This window comes from Rhinatrema bivittatum, chromosome 3 (genome assembly GCF_901001135.1).
Source record: "Rhinatrema bivittatum chromosome 3, aRhiBiv1.1, whole genome shotgun sequence".
In the NCBI taxonomy this organism is placed as follows: domain Eukaryota; kingdom Metazoa; phylum Chordata; class Amphibia; order Gymnophiona; family Rhinatrematidae; genus Rhinatrema; species Rhinatrema bivittatum.
Genome location: NC_042617.1, coordinates 587431478 through 587456198, shown reverse-complemented (window position 1 = coordinate 587456198; position 24721 = coordinate 587431478). Strand labels below are relative to the sequence as shown.

The 24721-nt window shown below is 46.4% G+C and overlaps 1 protein-coding gene and 1 long non-coding RNA gene across 5 annotated transcripts in view; one reads left to right on the top strand and one right to left on the bottom strand.

The window, feature by feature from the left end:
• Positions 1 to 2301: 2301 nt before the first annotated feature.
• On the bottom strand, positions 2302 to 17794 carry LOC115088425. Of its 2 annotated transcripts, XR_003855774.1 has the most exons (4): positions 17657 to 17794; positions 15213 to 15299; positions 2752 to 2867; positions 2309 to 2363 (listed from the first exon to the last, which is right to left on the bottom strand). It is a non-coding gene; the product is annotated as an uncharacterized LOC115088425 (long non-coding RNA). The 2 variants fall into 2 exon arrangements; XR_003855775.1 differs by lacking the exon at positions 2752 to 2867 and having other exon boundaries at positions 2302 to 2363.
• TRMT11 (tRNA methyltransferase 11 homolog) overlaps positions 17739 to 24721 on the top strand; it is a 157719-nt gene continuing 150736 nt past the window's right edge. For 2 of the 3 annotated variants that reach the window (XM_029596682.1, XM_029596684.1), the window contains exon 1: positions 17802 to 17888. Coding sequence is in view for 1 of the 3 variants with exons in the window: in XM_029596683.1 (XP_029452543.1) it covers positions 17811 to 17888 (78 nt within the window). In the remaining 2 variants the exon portion in view is untranslated. Of the gene's footprint in view, positions 17889 to 24721 lie in introns of all 3 variants that reach the window. The other variant, XM_029596683.1, reaches the window with a different exon arrangement.

Below are 24721 nucleotides of genomic sequence, written 5' to 3'. Positions count from 1 at the left end.
CCAACAAGATGCTGCAATTAGTGAACCCTCACCCTACTGGAGTGCCTAAAATAGTGCAGCAGCTCTTTTTTCTCTGCTCTAGGGTCACAGCTGAATGGCAGCAAAGCAGAGTATCCCTGTTCCAGCGACTGACATTTTTCCCCGAAACAGGAAGTGCACACAGGGACTAGAAGTGTGTTCTTTCTTGTTGTCCCCACTCTGTCAGCGGGAAGGGAAAAAAGCAACCTGGAGCGGGTGATTGGGATGGGGGGTGAGAGGCCACTAGAAGGGTAATGAGGGTATGAAAAATGCAGAGAAGAGTTGGAAAACAGTCAATTGAACAGGTGATGGAGGGAAGAGAGAAAACAGCCATGGCTGGCTGGGTGTGTGAGGGGAAGGAGAGGATAAGAGTAAAGGAAGGAGTAAGGGACAGAAGAGGACAGAGGCTGATATGTGAGAAAGGGGAGGAGGAATGAAAGGTCTGAAGGCCCAAGAGGACGGATGTTAGTATCTGGTTGACACTAGTGCAGAAACCAGTTTAGTACTGAACCTGAACTAAACACCACAAAATTTGTGATAAACAAACAATATGATGACTATTTTCCAGTGCTAGATTTAATTCCTTAATCTAACTACAATACAGAGAAACGTTGCCCTGCAACTGCATTGCTGGTGTGCAAATTAAGCTCTGCCCTTCTCCCCAGTGCTCTCCAGCTCCATCCCACTCCCTCCCTCTGTATTGTCCAATCTACTCTTTGCTATCATACAGTAAACCAGAGCTTAGGGGCCGATGCAATATAAAGTGCGGAAAGCAGGCGCTGAAAAGTCAACGCCGGCAGGGGGTGCGCCATGCAATACCCAAATTAGGGGGTCACGCTAGCAAGGAGGCGCTAGGGTCACTTGGGCGACCTTAGCGCCTCCTTGCTAACACAACCCCGCCACGGCTGCCGGTTATGAAGACCGATGGCGGTAAACTCGGCGTCGGTTTTCATAACTGGCCCTCTGACAGTAATGAAAATGGCTGGCGTTAATAGCCGAGATGCACATTTATTTTTTTGCATGCAGAGTGAATGGGTAATTGCCTCATTCGCGTGCATTTGCATGTGATGAGCGCTATTACATTCGCTCCGCCTCCGACACGGCTGAGCGCACTGTATTGCATCGGCCCCTTAGTGTGCACTCTTAACACACATCTCAGTTATGCACTTCCTATAATTCACAGTATTTTCTTGTCCTTGGATGGGCTTTTACTACTAGTCATTTATATTTCGGTAAACTTTACGTTTATTGATAATCAAATATTTTAGGCACATCAGTGCAAACAGTGATTATTCTCAAACATTCTTTAGAAACAATTTTCCACTCCATTTAAGCAACATTGCACGTTTAATATAGTTTCTGTAATTTAAACTTTTTTTTCTAGTGAGTTTTCTAGTGCCTTTGAGAGTCTCAGGGTTGCTTTCCCTAGAAACTGAAGTGCCCCACTTGTCAGCAGCACAAGTGTTCCCATGCTACTCTGCAAACATGCATCAGCCCTGCTTTGGAGAGACCACCTTCTAGGGGTGAAAGGGAAATCAGTATCCATGCCTGTGACATCTCTGGCCCATCTGCTGAGACTGTCAACAATAGTGCCAAACTCTGATGGTGTCTATTGGCAACTAAACCAAAATCATCCTATCTTTCTTTGCAAACCACTTTCAAATGGCAATGAGGTTCAGTCTCTACCAATCTGAGTCAGATCTGAACCAGTAACAGAGGTGAAAGACTGTAACCTCTCTCCACTCTCTGAGCCATCTCCTAATGCACTCAATCAAGCCGTAACAGCATTGCTATATTGTGAAACTCGGCTCATTCCAGTAGAGTAATGACAACGTGGTCATCTCTTCCTTGCCAAAGCATCTCCCCTTCAAAGTGAACCAATCCATGCTTCCTTGCTCTTAGAAGTACCCCGACTACTTTATTGGAAATTGTCACATAAGCTTCAAATAGTCTTCCAAAGGTCACTCTGGTTTTTCCATCCTGCTCCTCACCAATGCTTCGAATGACAGAACAGAGCTCCTGCACCTCCTTTCCCACGTGCCTGTGCGCCTCTTTGCCTCTCTGCTCGGTTTTGGAGCCGTGTGTGGGTCTCCCATATTCAGGATCTTTCCTCTGGTAATGGACAGTCAGGGCGGCGCCCTTCTGGTTGCTGAATGGGTTATGCTGCTGATAGCTGATACGTTCCTGGGCCCAGCTTTGCCAGCTCTTCTTTAGATCCCCCACAGGACCGACCCAGGTTTTGGCTCCTGCTCTATCACTGGTCATGGCTTGTCATAGGAACCTGATTGCAGCCAGGAGGAAAGGTTTGAGCTGCTGTCCTCACTTGAATCAAGGCTGAATTAAGTCTGTAATAAAAGCAAAACAAAACCGTTTGCTTAGCACCAAGCTTTTGTTATACCATATTTCATTCTTAGTCCTGCTGCAAGCAGATTCAGAAAACTTTATTTACAGAACAGACTGCAGTTTTCAAAATTCCAACTATATGTAGGCAGAACAAAATGCCCACACCCATTCTATGAAACAAGTGTTGCTGTGATCCTAACAGTGCAACAAACAAATGTGGACGGTGTCAGTGAAGCTCAGGAGGCATGTTAAACAGTGAGAACCGCATAATAGTGAGCAAAAGAAATAGCTTTAACAACATCTGAATGTCATCACTATTCAAGGACTGTCTACTGCTACAGAGAGCTATATTGTTAAATCATGGCTTGCTTTTTTGAAATGTTTACTTACGAGTGTTACAGGGATTCTGTTACAACCCTTCTCCCTTTCCTTTGAGCTCAGCCCAGCAAGTCCTCCTTGGTCTAAAAAGTCGCAGGTCCAACACTGACAGCACAACCAACCAGTCACTGAAAAGCAAGTTAGCCAATTGCTGCAAAGAGGAGGGATTTTATTTCCTCCCACATGATGCTAAGTGTTTACTGACTGCTCATTTAAAGAGCAATGTTTATTTATAGTTTGCATTTTGTGCTGCACTCAGTAACACCATAAATGCTCTGTCTTCCTAAGGACCATTACAGCTATGAATATACAATATATCTTAGAAAAAAACTAAATTCCTAGCACATACAAGCAGTGATATATACTAATAAAACATACTAAAAATATAACTACAATTACATGCATATTTATAACACAAACATATACAACTATATTGTAGAAAATTTAGCATCACTGTAAGTATTGTTAAATGGCTCACTATAAATCTGTGGCCGGCTAGAGCGTATAGTATGCACTGAATAAACTTTTACATCATGAGGAGGTTTGGAAACACAATCTGAATATTAATATTAATGGAGAAATTACTTACCTGATAATTTTGTTTTTCCTTAATGTAGATAGATGGACTCAGGACCAATGGGTTTATGCTCCCCTGCCAGCAGCTGGAGACTGAGCAAGCTGACGTCACAGTATATATAGCCCTGCAGTGACCCCAGTCTGCCAGTATTCTCTTCAAAAGCAACTGAGGACAGACTAGCAAAAAACATGATTAAAAATAGATAACCAGAACTGTACTCAACCAACTATAGACTCAGGAAACAAATCGGAAACCGATCCAAGGTGCTGACAAGCAAGGAAAAACAAGCTGATCGGTGAAAAAACAGCCTTTATTGGAAAAAGCTTTTTCCAATAAAGGCTGTTTTTTCACCGATCAGCTTGTTTTTCCTTGCTTCTCAACCAACTATAAACACTGAACTCACGAAAGATTCTAGGTACCCCAAGCTAAGGGCTGGATGAACACTTACCAGTAATCCCTTGGGACCCAGAGCCCCACAGGAGGACTATTGACACGCTCATGTGCAGCCAAGGGTGGGAAGCTGAGTCCTTCTGTCTACACTAAGGAAAACAAAATTATCAAGTAAGTAATTTCTCCATGTCCTAGCATGTAGCAGGTGGACTCAGGATCAGTGGGATGTATCAAAGTTACTCCCCAACAGGGTGGGAGGCTGCCCGCAGTCCAGTCAACGTCGCACATGCAAAGGCTGCATCTTCCCGGGCCTGCACATCCAGACGACAAAACCTGGAATAAGTGTGCAAGGAGGACCACGTCACAGCTCAGCAGATGTTGACAGGAGACAGGAAGTGACGTCACTTCCCATGCCGGGAGACTTTTAGCGGTGCTCTCTGCCCCCGAAGCTATTTCAGCTAGAAACTTGCCTTTAAACCCCTCGTTTTGCGGCGATCTTTAGCCTGTCCAGCGGCGGATATCAGTGGGAACATGGCCGGGAAGAAAAAATCAGTGGACCTCAAAAAATATTCTTATACAAAAGGTGGCGAAGTCCCGGACCCCATGGACTACAAAATGGCGGCGGGAGCGGAGTCGGAGGACTCGGAGGCCGAGGGGCCCGATCCGGAGCTCGTGGACTCCGATCGTCCGCTGCGTGCCGAAATGCGCTCCTGGTTTATGGAGCTGCGGAACGACATCAAGGGATTCAAAAATGAAATCACTGAAACGCTGCAGGAAATATGGGAGGACCAAGCGGCCCTAGGCCGCCGGCTGGATGAGGCGGACACGCGGCTGGACGAGCAGGAGGAAAGATGGCTGCAACAAACTACGGCAGTTGCAGGGTTGAAAACAGCTCAGACAGATTTGGAGGATAAGCTAGAAGACCTGGAGAACAGGACTAGACGTTGCAACCTCCGCTTTAAGGGCGTAGCTGAAAAGGAGGAGTACCAGGACTGTGTAAGTCTCATTAAAAAACTTTGCCATCTGATCATGGGGGATCCGGTGACTGAAGAGGAGGGCACGGCCACTGAGCCGGTGATTGAACGAGCGCATAGGTCCCTGGGACCCCAAGTTGGAAATAGACCACGCGATATCGTGGTCTGCTTTCATTCTTTTGCGTACAAGGAAAAGCTTGCAGCGGCAGCCCGTCGCCACAGAGTGTGGAATTGGGATGGCAACGAAATCTCCATATATGCGGACTTAGCCTCTAGCACTCTACGCAAGCGCTTATCTTTTCGTCCTGTCACCATAGCACTTACCACTGCTTCAATCCGCTACAGATGGCTATTTCCTTTTAGCTTGTGGTTTCAGGCGGAAGGGAAATCCTATAAAATTCGCACGCTGGACTCCGCAGTTCCGGTCTTAAAAGAACTGGGACTCAAGGTGGACTTCCCGGCGTTAAAAGAAGCGGGATTGACCAACTCTAAACCAGCGACTCCTCGATGGCAACGGGTCAACAACGGAGGACGTCGGCTTCGCAGAAATGCCAGTGGTGCTGGGGTGGCTGCAGTTGGCACCTGAGCTGCCTGGACAGTATATCTGCTATGTAAAGCACAGAATGGTTTTATAGCTGCATATATGCTATGTTCCCATCCATGCTACCTGTTAGGTTTGGCAAGAACGTGGGTACAGTCACTTTCAGTTTTCCACGTTACAGTTCAGTAGTAAGTAAGGGATGCTTCGGGGGCAAGAGAGAGAGAGCACCGCCCTCTGGCATGGTTTCTTCCTCCCAACTTCTTCCTGGAGGGTGGAAATCCATCCGGGGTATTCGGGGGAGGGGGGGTGGGGGCAGGTGGGGGGGTTTTGCTTCACAGTATCCACACTATTATTGTGGAGGGAAGGTTTCCTGGATCAAGCATGGTTTTGGGTCTACAACTGGAGGGGAAATGTCCGGTCTGCTACTGGGCGGAGCTGGGTTCATTCTGCAAGCTCCGACCGCTCTCGCCTACGGGGAGTGGTGAGGGATGTTGCATCTAATGGCATCTATCACCTTCCTTTCTCTTAATGTTAAGGGTTTAAATTCGGGCAGGAAAAGGAAGCTTTTATTCCAGGAGGTGGAGCGATTATCTGCTGGGATTGTTTATTTACAGGAAACACACCTTCTTCAGTGGTATGAGGGCCTACTACGATCTAATATATATCCAACTCAATTCTGGGCGGCAGCAACCCCTGGTGCAAGGTATTCGGGTGTTGGCATTCTCTTTCATAAAGATATACAATTTGAAGTGCAGAACATATGCTTTGACCCTCAGGGCAGGTTTTTACTCCTTAATGTGGTAATAGGTGGGGAACCTTATACTTTGTGTTCTGTATATGGTCCCACTTCTCAGAAGGAAGCATTTTATCTCAAGTTGTATCAGATATTAGCGGCTAATGCAATGGGGAGCGTTGTTATGGGAGGGGATTTTAACTTAACGCTCAATCCTCGTCTGGATAACTCTACTGGATCTAGTTCTGACTCAGCCCTTGCTCGGAAAGCTCTAAGGAAGATCCTCACCCTTATAGCGGGGGTGGACGTATGGCGCTCCAGTTATCCCTCTTCCCGTTGCTATACCTTTTTCTCGGCCCCACATAATAGTTATTCCCGATTGGATATGTTTATGATTGACAAAACTAAACTTAACGCTGTACAAGCTGTTGATATTGAGCCAACAGTCTGGTCTGACCATGCCCCCATTTGGTTTACCTTAGATGTGGGTCAGTCTGATGCTGGCCAACGATTTTGGCGGTTGAATGATTCCTTGCTGGAGGATAACCTTTTCCAGAAGCAGATAGCTCGGGAAATTCAGGATTACATTCGTCTTAACGATACAGGAGAGGTGGGGGATGGGGCGGTATGGGAAGGACTGAAATGTGTATTGCGGGGAACTTGCATAGCGCGTGCATCCTATGTCAAACGATGTCGGGAGCGGGAGCGCCAGACTTTGTTAGCAGATCTATCCAAATTGGAACGGGATCATATGCGGGGAGGGGGGACTTCTACAGTATTACGGGATCATATACAGGTACTAAAGGATAAGATCAGGGCTCTAGACTCAGCTCGGATAGCTTATCAATTGGAAAGGGCCCAGCAGCAATTTTTTGAGGGAGGGAATAAAGCTGGCCGATACTTAGCGCAATGTCTTAAAAGGAAACAAGCTCAGGCTCACATTGCTAAACTTAGGGCTCACTCGGGGGGATTTTGCACTGATAATACCTCAATTAGACAATGTTTTCATCAATATTACTCGACCCTGTATAAGGCGGATACTGATATTGAGCCGGCCGCGGTTGCAGCTTACCTCTCCCGGCTACCTCTTCCCCAGCTGACTTCAGCTCAAAGGCAATTTCTCGATGGCGATATTACGTCCATAGAACTAGAGGAAGCTATTAATTCTCTAAAGGTGGGCAAATCGCCGGGACTTGATGGCTTCACGCCACGGTTCTATAAGCAATTTGCGGCGGCCTTGTCCCCTATTTTGCTGAAGTTTTTTAACTCTCTTCGGACAGGCTCCTCACTGCCGGCTCAGACTAATATGGCTGGGATTACCTTACTGGTCAAACCTGGCCGGGATCCTACTGATTGTGGTTCGTACAGACCCATTTCATTGCTAAATATTGATGTTAAGTTGTTAGCAAAAATATTGGCGAATCGCTTAAATTGTTTCATTACTCACCTGGTTGGGGCCGACCAATCTGGGTTTATCCCGAGTCGCACTACTGCTGATAATGTGCATAAAATTATTGATACCATATGGTTTGCCCAAAAACATAGACTACCTGCGCTGGCTTTGTCAATAGATGCGGACAAAGCTTTTGACCGGGTGCACTGGACTTATCTCTTCCAGACATTGAGGTGTATGGGTTTCGGTGCCTCCTATTTGCAGTGGATGGGTCAGCTTTACAATTCTCCCCGGGCCTGTTTAAAAATCAATGGCGGTTATTCAGCTCCTTTTGAGGTGCGAAGGGGGACTAGACAGGGATGTCCACTCTCACCGCTCCTTTTTGCATTATTTTTGGAGCCGTTCGCCATCAGCATACGCAGAAATACGAAGATATCCGGAGTACCCATGGGTGATCTCACAGCCAAAATCTCTATGTATGCCGATGATATAATGTTTACCCTCACGGATCCAGCGCAGTCTCTAGATGGTGTCATTGAGGAGATGGAGGCCTTCGGGAGGGTTTCTGGTTTCACAGTTAATTGGGTTAAATCGGAGATACTTAATATCAATTTACACTCCCGATCGGCTAGTCACCTGCAGGAGCTGTTTCCTTTTAAATGGGCCACATCACAAATTAAATATTTGGGGATCCAGTTGAGTGCTACTCAAGATTTATTTAACATAAATTACACCCCTCTTTGGAGTAAATTGGCAAAGGATATGGAGGAGTGGAGCCGCTACCAGATCTCCTGGCTAAGAAGAATGGCCGTTTTCAAGATGACTATTCTCCCTAAAATACTGTACCTGTTTCAGACCCTCCCGGTTCAGGTCCCTGTATCTGCGTTAAAACAGTGGCAACGGTGTTGTATGAGTTTCATCTGGGGGGGCCGCAGGCCTCGTGTGGCCCGGAGAGTGTTAACCCAACCTAAACGTAAGGGCGGTTTGGGAGTGCCAGACCTTGCTTGCTATTTTAGGGCGGCCCAGTTCAAAAAATTGGTAGACCTCCATCTTACCAGACGACCGAAGCAATTGGCGCTTCTTACTCAGGAACTTCTTGGTGATAATCCACTCCACAGTTTTATCTGGCAACCTAAACACACTTGGCTGGTAGATTTGGATGTGGTATTGCCTCCCTCCACCCGCATGCTGTTTAGTGTATGGCACCGCTATGGTGCTTCGCTGGTGGGCAATAGGGCGTATCATTTTAGCACTTATATACATACCAACAAAACTTTTCGCCCCGGCTTTGAGAGCTCGGCATACTCAGTGTGGAAGAGGCGTGGAATTCTGACCTGGGGGCACGTTTGGGGTAGTTCCTCTTTGCGCCCTTTTACTGACCTTCAGCGGGCTTATGACTTGCCTGAGTCGGCCAATTTCTGCTACTTACAATTGGCTCACTTTGCTAGAACTAATTTACTGGCCACACATTTTGCTCAGGGTGAGTCCGATTTTGAAAAGTTATGTGAGAGGGCTCACAGTGGTTCTAAAATATTATCCAGGCTGTATCAAATGTTACTGATACGAGAGGACACCATGTATACCTTTCAAAAGGCCTGGGAGCAGGACCTGCAGGTTAACTGGACACCCCAAAAATGGAAATCGATTTTTCAGAATTTGGGCAGGGGACATATTGCTGCCTCTCTAATCGAAAATTCTTACAAACTATTATACAGATGGTATCGGTGTCCCTCTCATCTGCATAAATTTCTGCCCTCCTATCCAGATACCTGTTGGAGAGGATGTATAGAGGAGGGTACGTTCTTGCATATGTGGTGGACTTGCTCTCATGTCAGGATGTTTTGGGGGTCGGTGTTCTCTTGGTTACGTGAATTCTTACCTGGATTGCCTGTTTGCACACCTGCACAAGTGTTATTAGGAGGGGGGCTGTCTGGAGTGTCTCAAACTAGTCACCAGTTAGTTCAATATGTCTTCACAGCCAGTCGCTGTGAGATAGCCCGTTTGTGGAAATCCCCTAACCTTCCGACGCTAAAGGATATCCAACACAAAGTATGGAGGATTTATTTATTATCCCAAATTACAGCTTGTAAACATAAAAGCATATCGCGCTTTACATCAATCTGGCTGCCCTATCAAAAATGGCTTACCAAAGTGGCGGGGGTATCGATAACCTGAATATTGTACAGCTGCTGTATGGACCCATTGTTGCTGTGCGTCCCCAGGGACTCTTACCATGGTTTAGTGGCATTCAGGTGTGGGAAGCCTTTGTTTTTCCTTTTCATTTCTGTATAACTGTGAAGCTTGGGGGGGGGGGGGGGGTAAGGGTTAAATGAACCATGAAAGTTACGGGACAGGCTAAACGCCTGAACTCTTTATATTGTTGATTGATTTCTGATTTTAGTTGCGACTGTTCATTCTGTATTCTCACTTGACAATTGAATACCCGGTTTGATGTGTTTATCTGTTGGTTCAATAAAAAGCTTAAATCATAAAAAAAAAAAAAAAAAGATGTTGACAGGAGACAACAGACTAACCTCCGCCCATGATACTGCCTGAGCTCTAGTGTAATGAGCCCTAACCGGAGTAGGCAATGGTTTTCCAGCAACCACATACTTGGCCATGACCACCTCCTTGATCCAATGAGCTATGGTAGCCTGCGAAGCCGGAGTGCCCTACTTACTCATGACATGGAGAAAACACAGGCAATCTTTCTTTCGAAAAGACTCAGAGACCGCCAGATACCGCACAACAAGATGCTTAACATCCAAGGAGCATAAAAGGCGAAACTCTTCCGCATCCACGACCTTATCCAGGGATGGCAAGGAGATGGACTGATTCAAATGAAAGTCTGAGACTACCTTGGGCAAGAAGGATGGAACAGTATGCAGCTGTAACGCCCCCGGAATCACTCGAAGAAACAGCTCCCAACAAGACAAGGCCTGTAGCTCAGAAATCCAACATACAGAACATATAGCCACCAGGAACACAGTCCTCAAAGTCAACAACTGTAAGGAAAGGCTACGCAGTGGTCGGAACGAAGGGCCTGGCAAAAAGTCCAGCACCAAATTAAGACTTCACAATGGAACTGGTAACATCATGGAGGCCCAAGGTGCTTCACTCCCTTCAAAAGAAGGGCCACATCAGGATGAGACGACAAAGAAATACCATTTACCAGGCCTTTGAAACAGGCTAGAGCTGCAACCTGCACCTTCAAGGAATTAAGGGCCAAGCCTTTATTCAATCCAGCCTGCAAAAAAAATTCAGAATGAAAAGGTTCTTAGCTGAACGAGGAAGAACACCCCGCTCCTCAAAAACTTTCCAAACCTGCACATAAGCCAAAGAAGTGGAGAACTTGTGAGCACGGAGTAAAGTGCAATCACCACAGAGGAATAACCACACTTTAACAGGCGAACCCCCTCAAGGGCCAAACCATAAGACAGAATCGAGCTGGATCCTTGTGAAAAAATGGTCCCTGCTGTAGCAGATCCATGTGTGGCAGAAGATGAAGGGGGGCCTCCAAAAGGAGTTGTCGCAAACCTGATTACTATAGACGCCTCGGCCAGTCCAGCACCACCAGGAGTACTAGCCCCCGTGGCCTTCGATCTTGTGAATTATCCTGCAAAGCAAGAGCCACGGAGGAAAGGCAAAAGCAATCTATCATGGGCCAGACCTGTACGAGAGCGTCTAGTTCCAGGGACCACAGATCTCTCCTGCGATTGTAGAAACGAGGAACCTTCGCATTTCAAGAAGTTGCCAGCAGGTCTTGGAATGGAAGGCCTCAACAATCCACAATCACCTGAAACGCCTTGGCTGACAAAATCCTCTCTCCTGGATCCAGACTTTCCCTACTGAGAAAGTCTGCTCTTATGTTGTCTTTTCCTGAAATGTGAGAGGTCGGGTTCTTCTGTAGATGATCATCCGCCCATTCCATCAGCTGGTCTATTTCCTGTGATACCTGCTGGCTCTTGGTTCTTCCCCTGGCAATTGATATAAGCCTCCATCGTCGCATTGTCTGACATCACATGAACTGCTCGATTCCGCAGCCTATGGCTTAACTGCAAGCATGCCAGCCGTACCACCCAGGCCACCAGGCAACTGATGTTCCAGTGGGACTCTTCGGTATTCCAATGCCCCTGGGCCGTTAACTCCGGACAATGAGCCCCCCCAACCGTGTAGACTCACATCTGTCGTGAGTACCAACCAGGCCGGAGAGGACAGGGAACTCTCTTTTTCAGATGATCCTCCTACAGCCACCACTGGAGGTGGGAACAGATTTCCATCGACAAATGGAGACGAACCGCATAATCCTGAGACTGCGGGTTCCAACGAGATAGCAGAGTGTGCTGAAGAGGCATATGCACCCTTGCCCACGGCACCACTTCCAGGGTAGCTGCCATCAAGCAGAGTACCTGAAGGTAGTACCACACCATCGGGCATATGGCATTCATTAACTGACACGCTTGAGACGTTAATCTCTGGATCTGAACTTTTGTTAGGAAAACTCAGTCCTATCCCATGCCGAACTAGACCCTAGATACTCCAACAACTGGGATGGTTGAAGATTGCTCTTGGTCAGGTTCACCACATGAGCTCCTGCAATAAGGAGATCACCCTGCGTGTCACCAGGCGGCTCTCTTCTTGAGACATGGCTCCAATCAGCCAGTCATCCAAATATTGGTGCACCAGAATTCCTTCCTTTCTCAAGGCCGCCACTATTACCACCATAATCTTGTAAAATGTTCTGGTAGCAGTGGCTGGACCAAAAGGCAGCGCTCGAAACTGATAATGGTGCCCCAACACTGCAAAGCGTAGAAAGCACTGGTGTTCCAATTGGATGGGAATATGAAGGTAAGCCTCTGACAGAGCCAAGAAGTCAGAAATTCCCCCGAATGCAATGCCATTATCACAGAGCGTAAGGTTTCCATTTGAAAATGAGTCACCTTCAAGTGATGGTTGACCCTGTTGAGATCTAGGATGGGACGAAAGGAGCTCTCCTTCTTGGGTACAACAAAATAAATGGAATATCGCCCCATACTTTCTTGAGATGTGGGCACCGGAACCAAGGCCCTCAGTCTGAGAAGCCTTTGAAGCATAAATTCCACCGCCTGCTTCTTCTGCGGGGTTTGGCAAGGGGACACCATGAACACATCCCCAGGAATACTGCGAAATTACAGCACATACCGTTTGCGTATCACCTCCAGGATCCACTGGTCCGATGTAATCTCGACCCACCTCTGATAAAAAAAAAAAAAAAGAGAGTGAAACGTCCTATTTCCTGTTCCGGAAGGTGGGTCAGCAAATCTTCATTGGGAAGCTCAGGAAGGTCCAGCATCGAAGCCCATTCCTCTCTTGGGCTGTCAGGAACGAAAAGACTGAGACCTCCCGAAAGGCCTAATCCACTGAAAGGTCATCCCTCTGTAGGAATGAAAACGCCTGGAACCTCGGACACAACCCCTCATACCAAAAGGGCACTGTAACTGTTTCTTATCCTCTGGCAACCGAGGCACTGAAGACTCATCCCACTTACTGGCCAGTTTCTCCAACTCACTCCCAAACAAAAGCGAGCCTTTAAAGGGCATCTTGTTAAGACTGAGATTGGAAGCTGCATCAAGCTGGCCAATTTCACAACCAGAGTTGATGCCTGGCCACAGTCACCGAAGCCACTCCTCTGGCCAAAGTCTGGACCAAATCATAGCCTATGTCTGCTAAAAAGGCGGAAGCAGGCTCCATAACCACTCTGGAATTCCCTCCAGATTCATCAACCTCTTGAGAGAGAACCAGAAAAGATCTCGCCACTAGGGCGCAACAGGAGGCAATCTGTAAATTCATCGCTTAAGAATAGCCTTAATCCTTCTATCATGTACATCCTTCAAGGCCGCTCCTCCCTCTATGGGGGGAGTCGTCCGCTTAGAAACGGCACATACCAGAGCATCCACTTTGGGAAACTGCAAATTCTCTCTCAAAACCAGATCCAGGTAATACAGGCCTTCCAATGTCCGACCCCCTTTAAAATTTGCCTCTGGGGCATCTCATTCCAGATCAATCAATTCCTGAATGCATCCATCACAGGGAAAAAGCAAGAGGCTTTACGTAAGGAAACCAAAATGGGATTCTTCCTCGGCTCTGACATTGTATCCAAACCAGGGACACCCAGCTGTTTCAAGGTCTGGGCGATCAGGCCCGGCTGTTCATTTCTATGAAAGAACTGCAACCTGGTTCCAGCCCTGGAGGAATTTCCACATCTTCCAGGGAATTAGGATCAACCTCATCGTCAGTGCCATCCGGATTCCTGTCAGGAACACCCGCAGAGAGCCAGGGCGAGCCGTGCTGCTTAAACATAGGAATGGAAGAGGGAGGAGCTACCAACTGAGAGTCCGACCAGACAGAAATGGGGGAAGTGGAGGACTGCTCCTGAAGAAAGGCTTGTAATCCTTGAAATAATTCCACCCAAGAAAAAGCAGCTGGGTCCAGACCAAGCTCAGAAGGAACTGGAGCTGGTCCCACAGAACTGCCCTTGCCAGCGGAGGAGCCAGTCAAGGGAAAACCAAGGTCTGGCAACCCTCCAGTCAAGACCGTAACCAACCCAGCATCAGAATGGGAAGAGCCAGGCTTAGCAAAATCTGAGGAAGACGACTCTCCCTGAGCGTCTGAGCAGTGCTAACACAGGTTAGAAGCCAGGTCAGGCTGAGAAGCCCTAATATGACAGGCAACACAAATAAGAAGACGCTTAGGCTTCTTCTTACCGGCACCATTGCTATGGTAAAGTGTGTTGGTATGGCTCACACTCAAAAATGAAATGCGCCCAAAAAACAAGTGCCTAGAAGAAAGCGAGGTATGGCACACGCACAAACTGTGTGCCAAGTTAAGCGCGTAAAAGTTTTATGTGCGTGAAAAGTGTTCCCGCACACTGCGCACGCTGATGGCCTGTAGAGTTCAGCAGGACACGCACAAGAGTGTGAAAACGGCCACCATGTCCTACCTCGAGCTGTGCAAGAAAAAGCCTAAGTGTGGGGGCCTAGCCCACCGGGGGCCACTCAACCTGCAAGGCTGCCCAGTTTTCCAACCCTAAAGGGAGCAGGAAAGAACATCAGTGTGGCGAACCAAGAATGGAGACTGGAAGAATTCCTGAAATCCCTCTGTCTCCGATTCAGGTAAAACTTTATCTTTTTTTTTGTTAAACCTTACCTGAGCTCAGCGCTTACCAGCTGAGTACAGAGATGGTCTCCAGCTACAGGGGAGAGGGCATCTGCCGTCACTGCCATCCTCGGCCTCCTGAATCCGTTGCCTATCAGCCGAACTAGCAGCTTAGTCCACGCCGGGAAACCCAGCTCCTGGACCAAGGCACACCTCAGAGAGACCACGGAAATTGCCTCAGAGATTCTCAACTGGGGGAGGGACCTTTAGGTATCACCACAGGAGAGCAGGGATTTATTTTCCTGAATTTAGAATTTCAGATTTCTTCTTCCAAAAAGCTTGAAGCAATCCCCATAAGGAGATGTACATCCACCATCTGCTGGAGACGGAGAATACTGGCAGGCTGGAGTCACTGCAGGGTTATATATACTATGAAGTCAGCCTGCTCTGTCTCCATCTGCTGGCAGGGGAGCATAAACTCACTGGTCCTGAGTCCATCTATCTACACGCTAGGAAAAAGCCAGTTTGCCCTGTCTTCCTCTCCCAAACAATTCCCAATGACAAAAAAACAAACAAACTACAGAGCACTTTCTTGTGCTCGAGACAGGTCTTCCTGTCAAATCTCCTATGCAGGGAGGGAGGCAGTTTTTCCTGTGGCCCCTACTCCAGTGCATGTTTTCAGTCCTATCACATTTTTACAGAATAGAAGCTACTGTACACACTGTATTCACCTGTCTGCTTAGGTAACTCTTGGACATATGCCATGGAGTTTGATCTGGCCCAGTTTGTCCCATGGAAAATAAAGATAGAACAGCAGCCTGTAATTAAAATTGTACAGTAAACAGCATGTACAAATGAGATACATGAAACTCCCCCACTGTTTTTACTGAAAGTACCAGCTACGCTTGTGAAACATGGTATAGAAAAACACGGTAACCAGAGACAGTCGAGGAGTGAACTGTACCAGCATGGTTAGTGATGCAGTAAGGGGAGTAGTGGGGCATAGGGGAATTTGGCTAATTGCTTTTTGCTGTCATTAGCTAGGCATTGATTTTCAATTTAGATACCAAGATTTTTAATACGATACATGATTTATGATGCTTCAGCTTTAAAGGATATGTTATTCTCTTCAACATCATTCAAATATTCCAAAATTATAGTCATAATTATCTTTACAAACTGTAACTTCCATGTCAGAATTTCAGCCAGGTCAAACCCTGTTTCTAATCTGAAAATGTTCTGCCAAGAGTGACATAACCAGAAATTCAGGTATTTATATCATGATTTCATTAAAATTGATTTAACAAAAGTGCTAATGAACATGAAATGCTTTTAAAGCTTTCAGATTTCTTGTTCTCATTATTTTGGCCACCATTTTGACTTAAATAGTGCTTTTTAAATATAGAAATAAAGGTTTCAGAACTGATAAATAAGGCAGTTTTCCTGTCAGCAATTCAGGCCTCCTCTTCATTTTTCCAATTGACAATAAAGCATTGGGCTATTTTAGGCCACTTTTTTAGAAAAAAAAAAAGTTCATCTTATGGCCTGATAAATCTTTTTTTTTTAATTTTTGTGGCCCATTCATGAAAAGGCACCAGTATACAGTTACAGTATGATCTGCCAAACAAAAAGCACTGAGAATTAAAGTATGTTTTTCATCATTTATCAACTTTGCAAGCTTTTGAATATTTGTAGAGTGCAGTATGGGACTTTTAAACGTTTTGTTAACATTCTGCAGAGGATAGAAATGTTTAAACTTATTAAAAAAAAACCAAAAATATAATATCCAGTGTGGGAAAAAAAAAAGAAAAATTTCACCCACTTATTTTAGAGTACAGACCGCTACATTAAAAAACAAAATGAAGGATGGAAATATGGGTTACCATAGATATGATCAGCAAAAAAAAAAAAGCATATAAATGTATTAGACACATAGTAAGAGATACTAAAAGGAGTTGAATTAGAACAAGCTGAAACTTGTGAGCAGTGAGGCCAATAATCAAGGTTTCATCCCTGGCTACTGTATATTTGTCCATCTAAAACACGTCTAAATGTTCTCCGAGACCTCCACTGGCTCCCTATCTCCTCTAGAATACGCTACCAAATTCTCACTATCATACAGAAGACACTACAGAATCATGACCTTCACTGGCTCAACGACTCCCAGATCTGCACACACCCCTCAGCAAACCCCCCCCCCCCCACCTCCACAGAAGAAATGAACCCTGTCCCCACAAATGAAAAAAAGAGAGCTAAAAACCTGGCTCTTCAAACAAGCCTACACATAACCCATACCCCTGCTCTTGCCAACCTCAAAGTCAGTACTTATTGACACTGTAAATTACATATTTATAATGTTATTTATCTATTTTCTCCTTACCCATTTCCTCCCCATTAGTTTGCCTTGTTTTCCATTTTATGTATTTTGCTACTTCACCTGTTATATGTAAACCGATGTGATGTTCGAACACCGGTATAAAAAAGCCATAAATAAATATTAATATGTTATAAGTGGATCTTACTTTTTGGGCAGACGGGGGGACAGGGTTGCTGGACAGAAATGCTTTTTTTTTTTTTTTGGAGTAGCTAGGATGCTGAGCCTTTTCACTGGTGTTCCCCATCCCAACACGGGTTTCCCTCTCTAGGTACAAGGACCTTCTTACAAAGCTTCAGGCTCTCCTGTCTCTGGCACTGCCAGTTCTTAACTGCCTTTAAATACATGCAGTGACTTTAATGATCACATTTCTCTGTGTTCTCGTGAAATTCCCTGATGTCCACCCCCCTCCCACTAGGCTCTCTCTCTCTCTCCTGTTCTGTGTTGGCATAAACCCACTTGCAGGGAGTTAGAGAGCAGATCTTAGGTGCTATGGGCCTTGCTCTGTGCTTGCAAAAATAGGAACTGGGTGTCGTGGGGAAGCAGCAGGGACAGCACAGTGGCGCATGTGCTCCTGCCCAATTTTACATATAGGAAAAAAGAGGCGCAAATGAACAGTAGCCAGGATTGAAGCCTTGGCCAGCTCACGCTATTTAGCTAACTCGTGCCCTTTTCTGTCACAGATATAGTTCACTTCAACCTAAGAAGCCTGATTATCAGTAACCCAAAGCGAGAAAACCAACATTCCGTCTGCTTGCAAGTAATGGGAAAATGCAGGACCGGCTCAGCCTCGCGGGATACCTGGGTCCGGCTGAAGTCTTGACCAACAAAACCCAGGTCAACATCCTTAGTCCCCCTCCACCTCCGGGCCTTCTAGCCCGCACTGCGCCTGCTCCGCGCCGAACCGGAAACCCTCGCAGGAAGGCGGGCTTAGTCGTGACGTCATCCGACCAACATGGCGCCGTCCTGCCGCAGCGCTTTCCAGAAATATTTACTGCTGCTCGCGCACGAGAACTTCGAGTTCAGACTGCCGGTGGGTAGCGGCCGCTGGAGCGCCCGGCTCGCGCCTCTGACGTCAGCACAGCTGCCGGCGCGCGCTCGCGCGCTGGGCCCTGAGAGTCGGGGCTCAGGACGAGTTTCGCGCCCAAGCAAGGGGCAGCTGCCTCAGCAGAGTCGCTGCTTAGCTCCAGATAAAGCCTATGATCTGCTTTCTGACTTGTGGCATCTCTTCTAGGGTAGAGCACCTAGCTCAAGTGATGGGGGGCCCGGCACGTTTCTCCTGGCTCACCTCCCCACCCAAAAACGAACCCTTTATCTTCAGTCAAAAACAGGATAATTAACATCCACCCGGAAAAACAAACAAATCCTCTGTCCCCCTGTAACAATCATTAATATGGTCCCAGCCAAAGGTCCCAAGGCCTTTTGTACTGATCCAGCCTGCTTTTCATAGAAGTGAGGGGTGGTCAACCTGTGGCTTCTTAATGGTGCTTTGTTCCATATTGCAGAGGACAGGAGGGGGAAGGGGGTTGCACACAGTAGAAAAGAGGATAGAAGTTCCCCATTACTCCTTGTTCCCGTCCCTCCAATCCTGTTCTAATTGCAGCAGAAAACAGGAGAGAGAGGCTGGAGCAAGGAGCAGGGATTTTTCTCTGTTCATCCTTGCGCTGCTGCTCCCATCCTATCTGCAACCAGCAGCACTGGAGAACAGGAAGAAAGGGAACAAGACAGGACAACAAAGAGGTAATCAGTTCCCTGCTCCAACCCTCCCCACCTGCTGCCTGGAGTACTGACTTGTTCACAGGGAAGAAGCTGGCGGCCACACTGCTCCAGCCCCAGCAGATCGCCGTGTTCCCAGGACTTGGGGTTTAGCTAACAGCAGAGGGTAGGAGCACCCACCAGGCCAGAAGGATTTTAACAAGCAAAGTGGTTGAGTGCTGAAAGGGCACGAATGCTTGGAGTGGGGGGCAGTGTGAGAAGTGGTGAATATTGTGGGAGGCGAGGGATCCCCACAAGGGGGTGAATACTTCTGGGGGAGTGGTATGAAAAGGGGTGAATGTTAGGAGAGTTGAGAAGAGGATTAAATACTATTGGATAGTACAAGGACGAGTTGAATGCTGTGAGAAGAGGTGAGCAATAAGTAAATGCCTTTGTTCCCTTCGTCTCCCTGAAGTCAATGCAGATTGGATTCTTCCTCAAGGTTCACGCTGCCATGTATTCTACAGCAAGTACGAAGGTGGGGGGAACAGAGGGAGGGTAGGGGGTTGTATGAGTGGGTTTAGAGTGTGAAATAGTGTGGAGGGAGTGGTTGGGAGGAATGGACAAGAAATCAAGGGATGGGGGAATAAAAAGTTCAGATGAACTGGAGGAATGACAGTAAAGATGTGCAAGAAAGCCTGAGTCGGAAAGTGTGTGTTAAAGGAAGCCGGAGGTAGTGACTGGGGATGATAGAGCCAGAAATAATGTCAGGGTGGGGAGTGATATAAATAACACCATATATATTGGAAACTTTTGCTGAATTCTTTGTTTGTGAGTAGAGACCTCATATATGATAAGGGAGAGTTATAATGTTATACTCTCTCACTTATGATTGAAAATGGTTCCTACTTAATGGACCCCACGATTTCTTTGGTACATTAAGTTACCACACTTTCATATTTATAACCATAGGTGTCTATTTCTCACTTATTTTCTTTTTGTTTCTTTTTCCTTTCTGAGATGATGAACACTGTTCATATTAATTTGCTAAGCGGCTTAACGCTAAAAATAGCACCTATCGTTTCTTGCTGAGAGCTGAGCAAATATACACCGGGAGAGGAGCGGTACAGAGTCTGCTGCCTGACACGGCTCGTGTTTCGTCGGCTGCTTTGTCAGGGGCAGTCACTTTATCTTTAGTTTTTGCTCCATAAGTTACTCGGAATGTCCTGCTTGTGTAGAGCCCGCTTCAGGGTTTCCCAGATTCGAGACTGGTAGGGATAGGATGGTATTGAGAGAGGTTTGACAGAGGGTGTGGGTGGGGCGGAGGTTGAGAAAAAGATACTGGTAGGGATGAGGGGAAGGAGGTTTGCCATTGGGATTCCCCATGCCTCCCTTCAAAAAAAAAAAAAATGCAGGGAAGTTTCTGGACATAACATTGCCCTAGCAAGAGTTGCTTTCTCCATTTGGACTCGCACACAGACTCAAAAGGATAGTGAGGGGTTCCTCCAGCTTAGTATCCTGGGCAGTTACCCTACTTGCACCTCATTGAGGACCCTCTCATTTCTTAAAAACTTGAGGCCCTTTGGTATTGTGCATTCTGATTCCTTGGCTCTTGATGGATGAAAGGTTGGCCACCCCTGCCGTATACCCTAGTTCCTCTTTCACATAGTAACACAATAATGATGGTCGATAAAGACCAGTTGGCCCATCCAGTCCACCAAGTTATTCCTGTCTGCACTGCCAGCTGTAAAATCTTCATCGCTTGTAGGATATTGCTCGTGATCTAAGTCAGCTTTTGTCTTTCTCTTTGCTTCGTGACTGTCCTGAATAAATGTGCATATACATTCCCAGATTTAATCCAGTGACCAGTCTTTCTCCACTGTTTTACCATAAACTTTGCAATCATTTAAATAGCTACCAGAGCTATTTATTGCTTATTTTTGTATCCCCTCTTTCTGACTTGCACCCAAAATATCTTACAGCATTACATAATAGCAATGCAGTTTCTTTAGCAGTGAAACCGTTGTCCAGTCATTGGGCTGCCTTGGTCTTGTGTCATTTCTGGATAGCACCCAGCCCCCACCAATGTGCCGGTATTGATCTAGGGTAGTTGTAGCTGGTGCCAAGTTGGCTGCCCCGTGGCCTGTGATTGATACTTGACTAGGATATGGTTCTTTTATCTGCTTCTTGTTTTCTTTTTTTGCTGTATACCTGACCACAATCAACCTGCTGGCATTGACCTGGTTGGTTTCTGGCAGCAGATAAATAATGTATGCCTGTGCCTATTTTTTTTTTTGTGAGCCGAGATGCTCAAAATATTATTGGATGTTTCCGATTTATAAATGGCAAAATAAATTGACTTATTCCGTTTGCCCAATCTAGATACCTTCTCCCTGGTTCTCTACTGCTCTGGGTTGATGAGCCTATAAATTTATGTATCTTTAAATCAACACCACTTCCCCTCCTCTTGTCTTAAACTAGATCTCTGAACCCTGTTTCTGTTACTGCCTTCCATATGGGTCAAGTGCTGACCTCTGCCACCTCAGCTGGTAGGCTATTTCAGACCTTGTTCCCTTCCTCTTTGATTCTTACAAGACTCGTATTTAACCTGACACTCAAGTTCTTTTCCATTTTTTACCATCAAGTTTTGTAACGTCCTTACAGCTCCCAAAGCTAGCAAGGCCGTTGTCCAAAAACATCCAGTTTCACCATGCTCTTTGATATTTTAACCATGGTCTTTCTGTGCGGATTATCCCAGCCTTCTCAGAAGCCTGATGCAGTCGTACTATTGCTATAAGGATTGTTACTGCTGCTCTGTGCAGATCACCCCAGTGTAGATAAGATTTTAACTAATGTGATCATACTGCTGCCGTTCTAGTGAAGAAGTAAACCTTTCAGGCATTGCCTCATTCACCTGGCTTCTCCAGTAGTCAAAAAATAGAGAAAGCAGTAGGTTGCCATGTGGCCCTGGAGTTGCAAGGCCCTGTGAGTCCATTCTGGTTTTTCACCTCCTTTTTCATATTTCGTCTGGTTGAGACACACTCAGGATGTTTTGAAATGGGACTTGAAAAAAAAAACCAGGTTAGGCTTACCAGTTCCTTGTGCCGCAGAGGCCAGGTGTCACCTTTCTGCCTTCTTGCATTTTGTCTTGCTCTTGGAATGCTGTTGCAGTGGATGATTTTCCTGATGGTCCGTTGACCCTTTGCTCACTGGAAGGTGTATTCTCCCAGGTACTCTCAGCTGGCTAGGCATTGAAAACACTAAAGCTGCCCCTTTAGGCTCTCTCTTCAGACATCAGCAGGCGTATTACCCAAGACAGACCTATATGGAGAAAATATGCTATATGACTGATAACTATTCTTAAAAATAAATAGTTTCAGGTTCAATATATTGTGAAAGAGCGTGGTGATAAGTTGTACTAAAAGCAGGATAATGTGAATTGGTACAAGTACTTGCTCCACACCAAAAAAAAAAAAGTTCAGGAAGAAGTTAAAATTGCCATTGTTCACTTTTGAATTTGTCAGAGGATCTGTCCTACTAAAATATCATCCCAGTCCCTCCAGAGTGCACACAATTACTCACAAATATCACCACAGAGCATTAAAATGTTATTTGCTTTTAATATCATTATTCCATTCAGTAAACTTGCTTCCCTCCTGACGCACACTTCTGCTTAAATGTAAGCTCTGCATTATCCAAGGAAATTAATATTTTTTAAGCAAAAAGATCCTCACCCAGTTACATAATAAAGGCAAATAACACTTAGACCTGATACAGAAAACAAAGTATGCTTTGCTAGCATGTAGACAGATGTTCTCAGGACCAGTGGGTTACGCACCTCTACCAGCAGATGGAGCAAACTGACGTCATAGTATATATACTCCTGCAGTGACAGCCTGCTTGAATTCTCCGTCTCCAGCAGATGGTGGACGTGCACCTCCTTACTGGGGATTGCTTCAGATTTAAGAAGGAGAATTTTAAAAAGAAAAAGCCCCACTCCTGTGGTGATACCAAATGGTTCCTCCCCCAGTTGAGAATTCATGAGGTGATTTCCGTGGTCCCTCAGATGAGTGCCTTGGTCCAGTATCTGGTTTTTCAGCTGGCGTGGACTTAGCTGTTTGAACAGCTGAAAGGCAGCGGGTGCAGGAAGCCGAGTGCGGTGGTGACGGCCTATGCCCTCTTCCCCCATAGCCGGAGACCGTCTCTGTACTCAGCCGGGAAGGGCTGAGCTCAGGAACTTGGGGCCAATGCTGCCTCTTCCTGCAATGGCTGGTGCTCTTCTTTTTCCTACATGGCCTCTTCTTCCCGCCCGCACAGACCCACCACTTCCTCTTCTAGGTCACGCAGACAGGAAGAAGGAGAAGTTTTGCCGATGCCGCCTCCAGACTGGTGGTGCACTGGTCCTGGACGCAGGTCCTCTTCAGCGGCCCCAGAGATCTCTCTTCACGCCGTGGCAGGATGAGCTCTGCCGCAGCTTGCAGGTCCTCTTCAGGCACAGCAGATTGAGCTGTGACGCAGCCCACTGGCCTTACTTCAAGCACGGCTCTGCCGCAACTTTGTAGATCTTTTTTTGGGCCACAGCAGCCCTTCTCATTTTCTTTGGCGGGAAGATATTAAAAAAAACCCAAAACAAACGAACAAACAAAAAACACGTGATGGGAACGAATGGCCCACCAGGGGAAGCCTGATCCTCCGATAAGCCAATCTGCCCCTGGCATGGATCCTTCTGCCTTTCCTTGGGTAGAATTTTTTTAAGGATTGCAGTCCTCACCCCTGCCCAGTCCTGTCAGGTCAGATCCTCAGGCGGTGGCCTCTCCCTCTTCCAGTACTGTCTTTATGCGCCCAAGCACAACTCAGTTAACTGCGGGTATTTCTGACAGGAATGGCACTGACAATGAGGCAGATCCTGACTCTGGAAGATGGGGAAATTCCTCCGGGACTGGAACCGTATAGGACTATGTTGCGTTTTTTCATACAGATGAAATGCCTGCCCTGATTTCCCAGACCTGCAGGTGCTGGGAGTGCTTGTGGCAGATTCCATGTCTGGGCCAAAGAATAATCCCATTTTGGTTTCATTGCGTAAAGTCTCTTGTTTTTTCCTGTTATGGAAGCCATTCAAGAATTGATTGATCTTGCATGGGACACCCCGGAGGCAAATTTCAAAGGAGTTTGGACTTTATTTATTTATTTAATTTTATTTACTGTTTTTCTTGACCGACTATCATCAGAGATATCATGTCGGTTTGCATGTAACAGGGGATAAAGAAGTAGGAAAAGAGCAGTTACAAAAAACAGGGTCATGAATAACTGGGAGGTGCAAGAGGAAGATGCACGGAAAAGGAGAGCAACAGGCATGATGGAGAAGGCAAACTTAACTACACAGTAGGAAATTTAAATATACAATAGCAAAGATAAATACACGATATGCATCCCAACCTTAGGTTGGGATGTAAATGCACAGGAAGGAGGGGGTATGTAGAATGTATAGGAAAGTTAGGTAGACCAAGTGTAGCAAGAATGTAGTTTAGAAAGTATGAAAACTGTATATAATACTAAATCTAACATGAATTTAAGTTGGAAGGTAGTATGCCAGAGGGCACAGAAGGTGCTTGGAAGGCCTGTACCCCCTGGGTCCAGTGGTGAGAGAGCATCTGTGTTTTCAGAAAGTTAATGCGCTTGTCTGTGCTGTCTCTTAAGCGGATTACTATCCCCATGGAGTGAGGAGCAGCCTTAAAGGATGTGCATGACAGGAGGATTGTGGCCATCCTTAAGTAAGCATTTGTGGCAGTGGCAGTGACATTGCAGATAGCTTCCTGTTGTACCCTGGTGGCTCGCTCTTGTCTGCTTCTCTCTCATGAGGTTGATGATTCTGGAGTGAATTCGAGCGGTTATGGAACCCATCTCCACCTTTTTAGCAGATGCAGGCTGCGATATGGTCCGTACCTCAGCCAGAGGAGTGGCTTTGGTAATATCAGCCAGGCGTCAGTTATGGCTGCGAAACTGATCTGCCGATGTGACCTCCAAAGCTAACCTTATGAAATTGCCGTTTAAAGGCTCGCTATTGTATGGGAGCGAGTTGGAGAAACTGGTCAGTAAGTGGGGCGAATCCTCAAGTCCTCTGTTGCCGGAGGATAAGAAGCAGTTACCGCGCCCCTTTGGTATGAGGAGTCA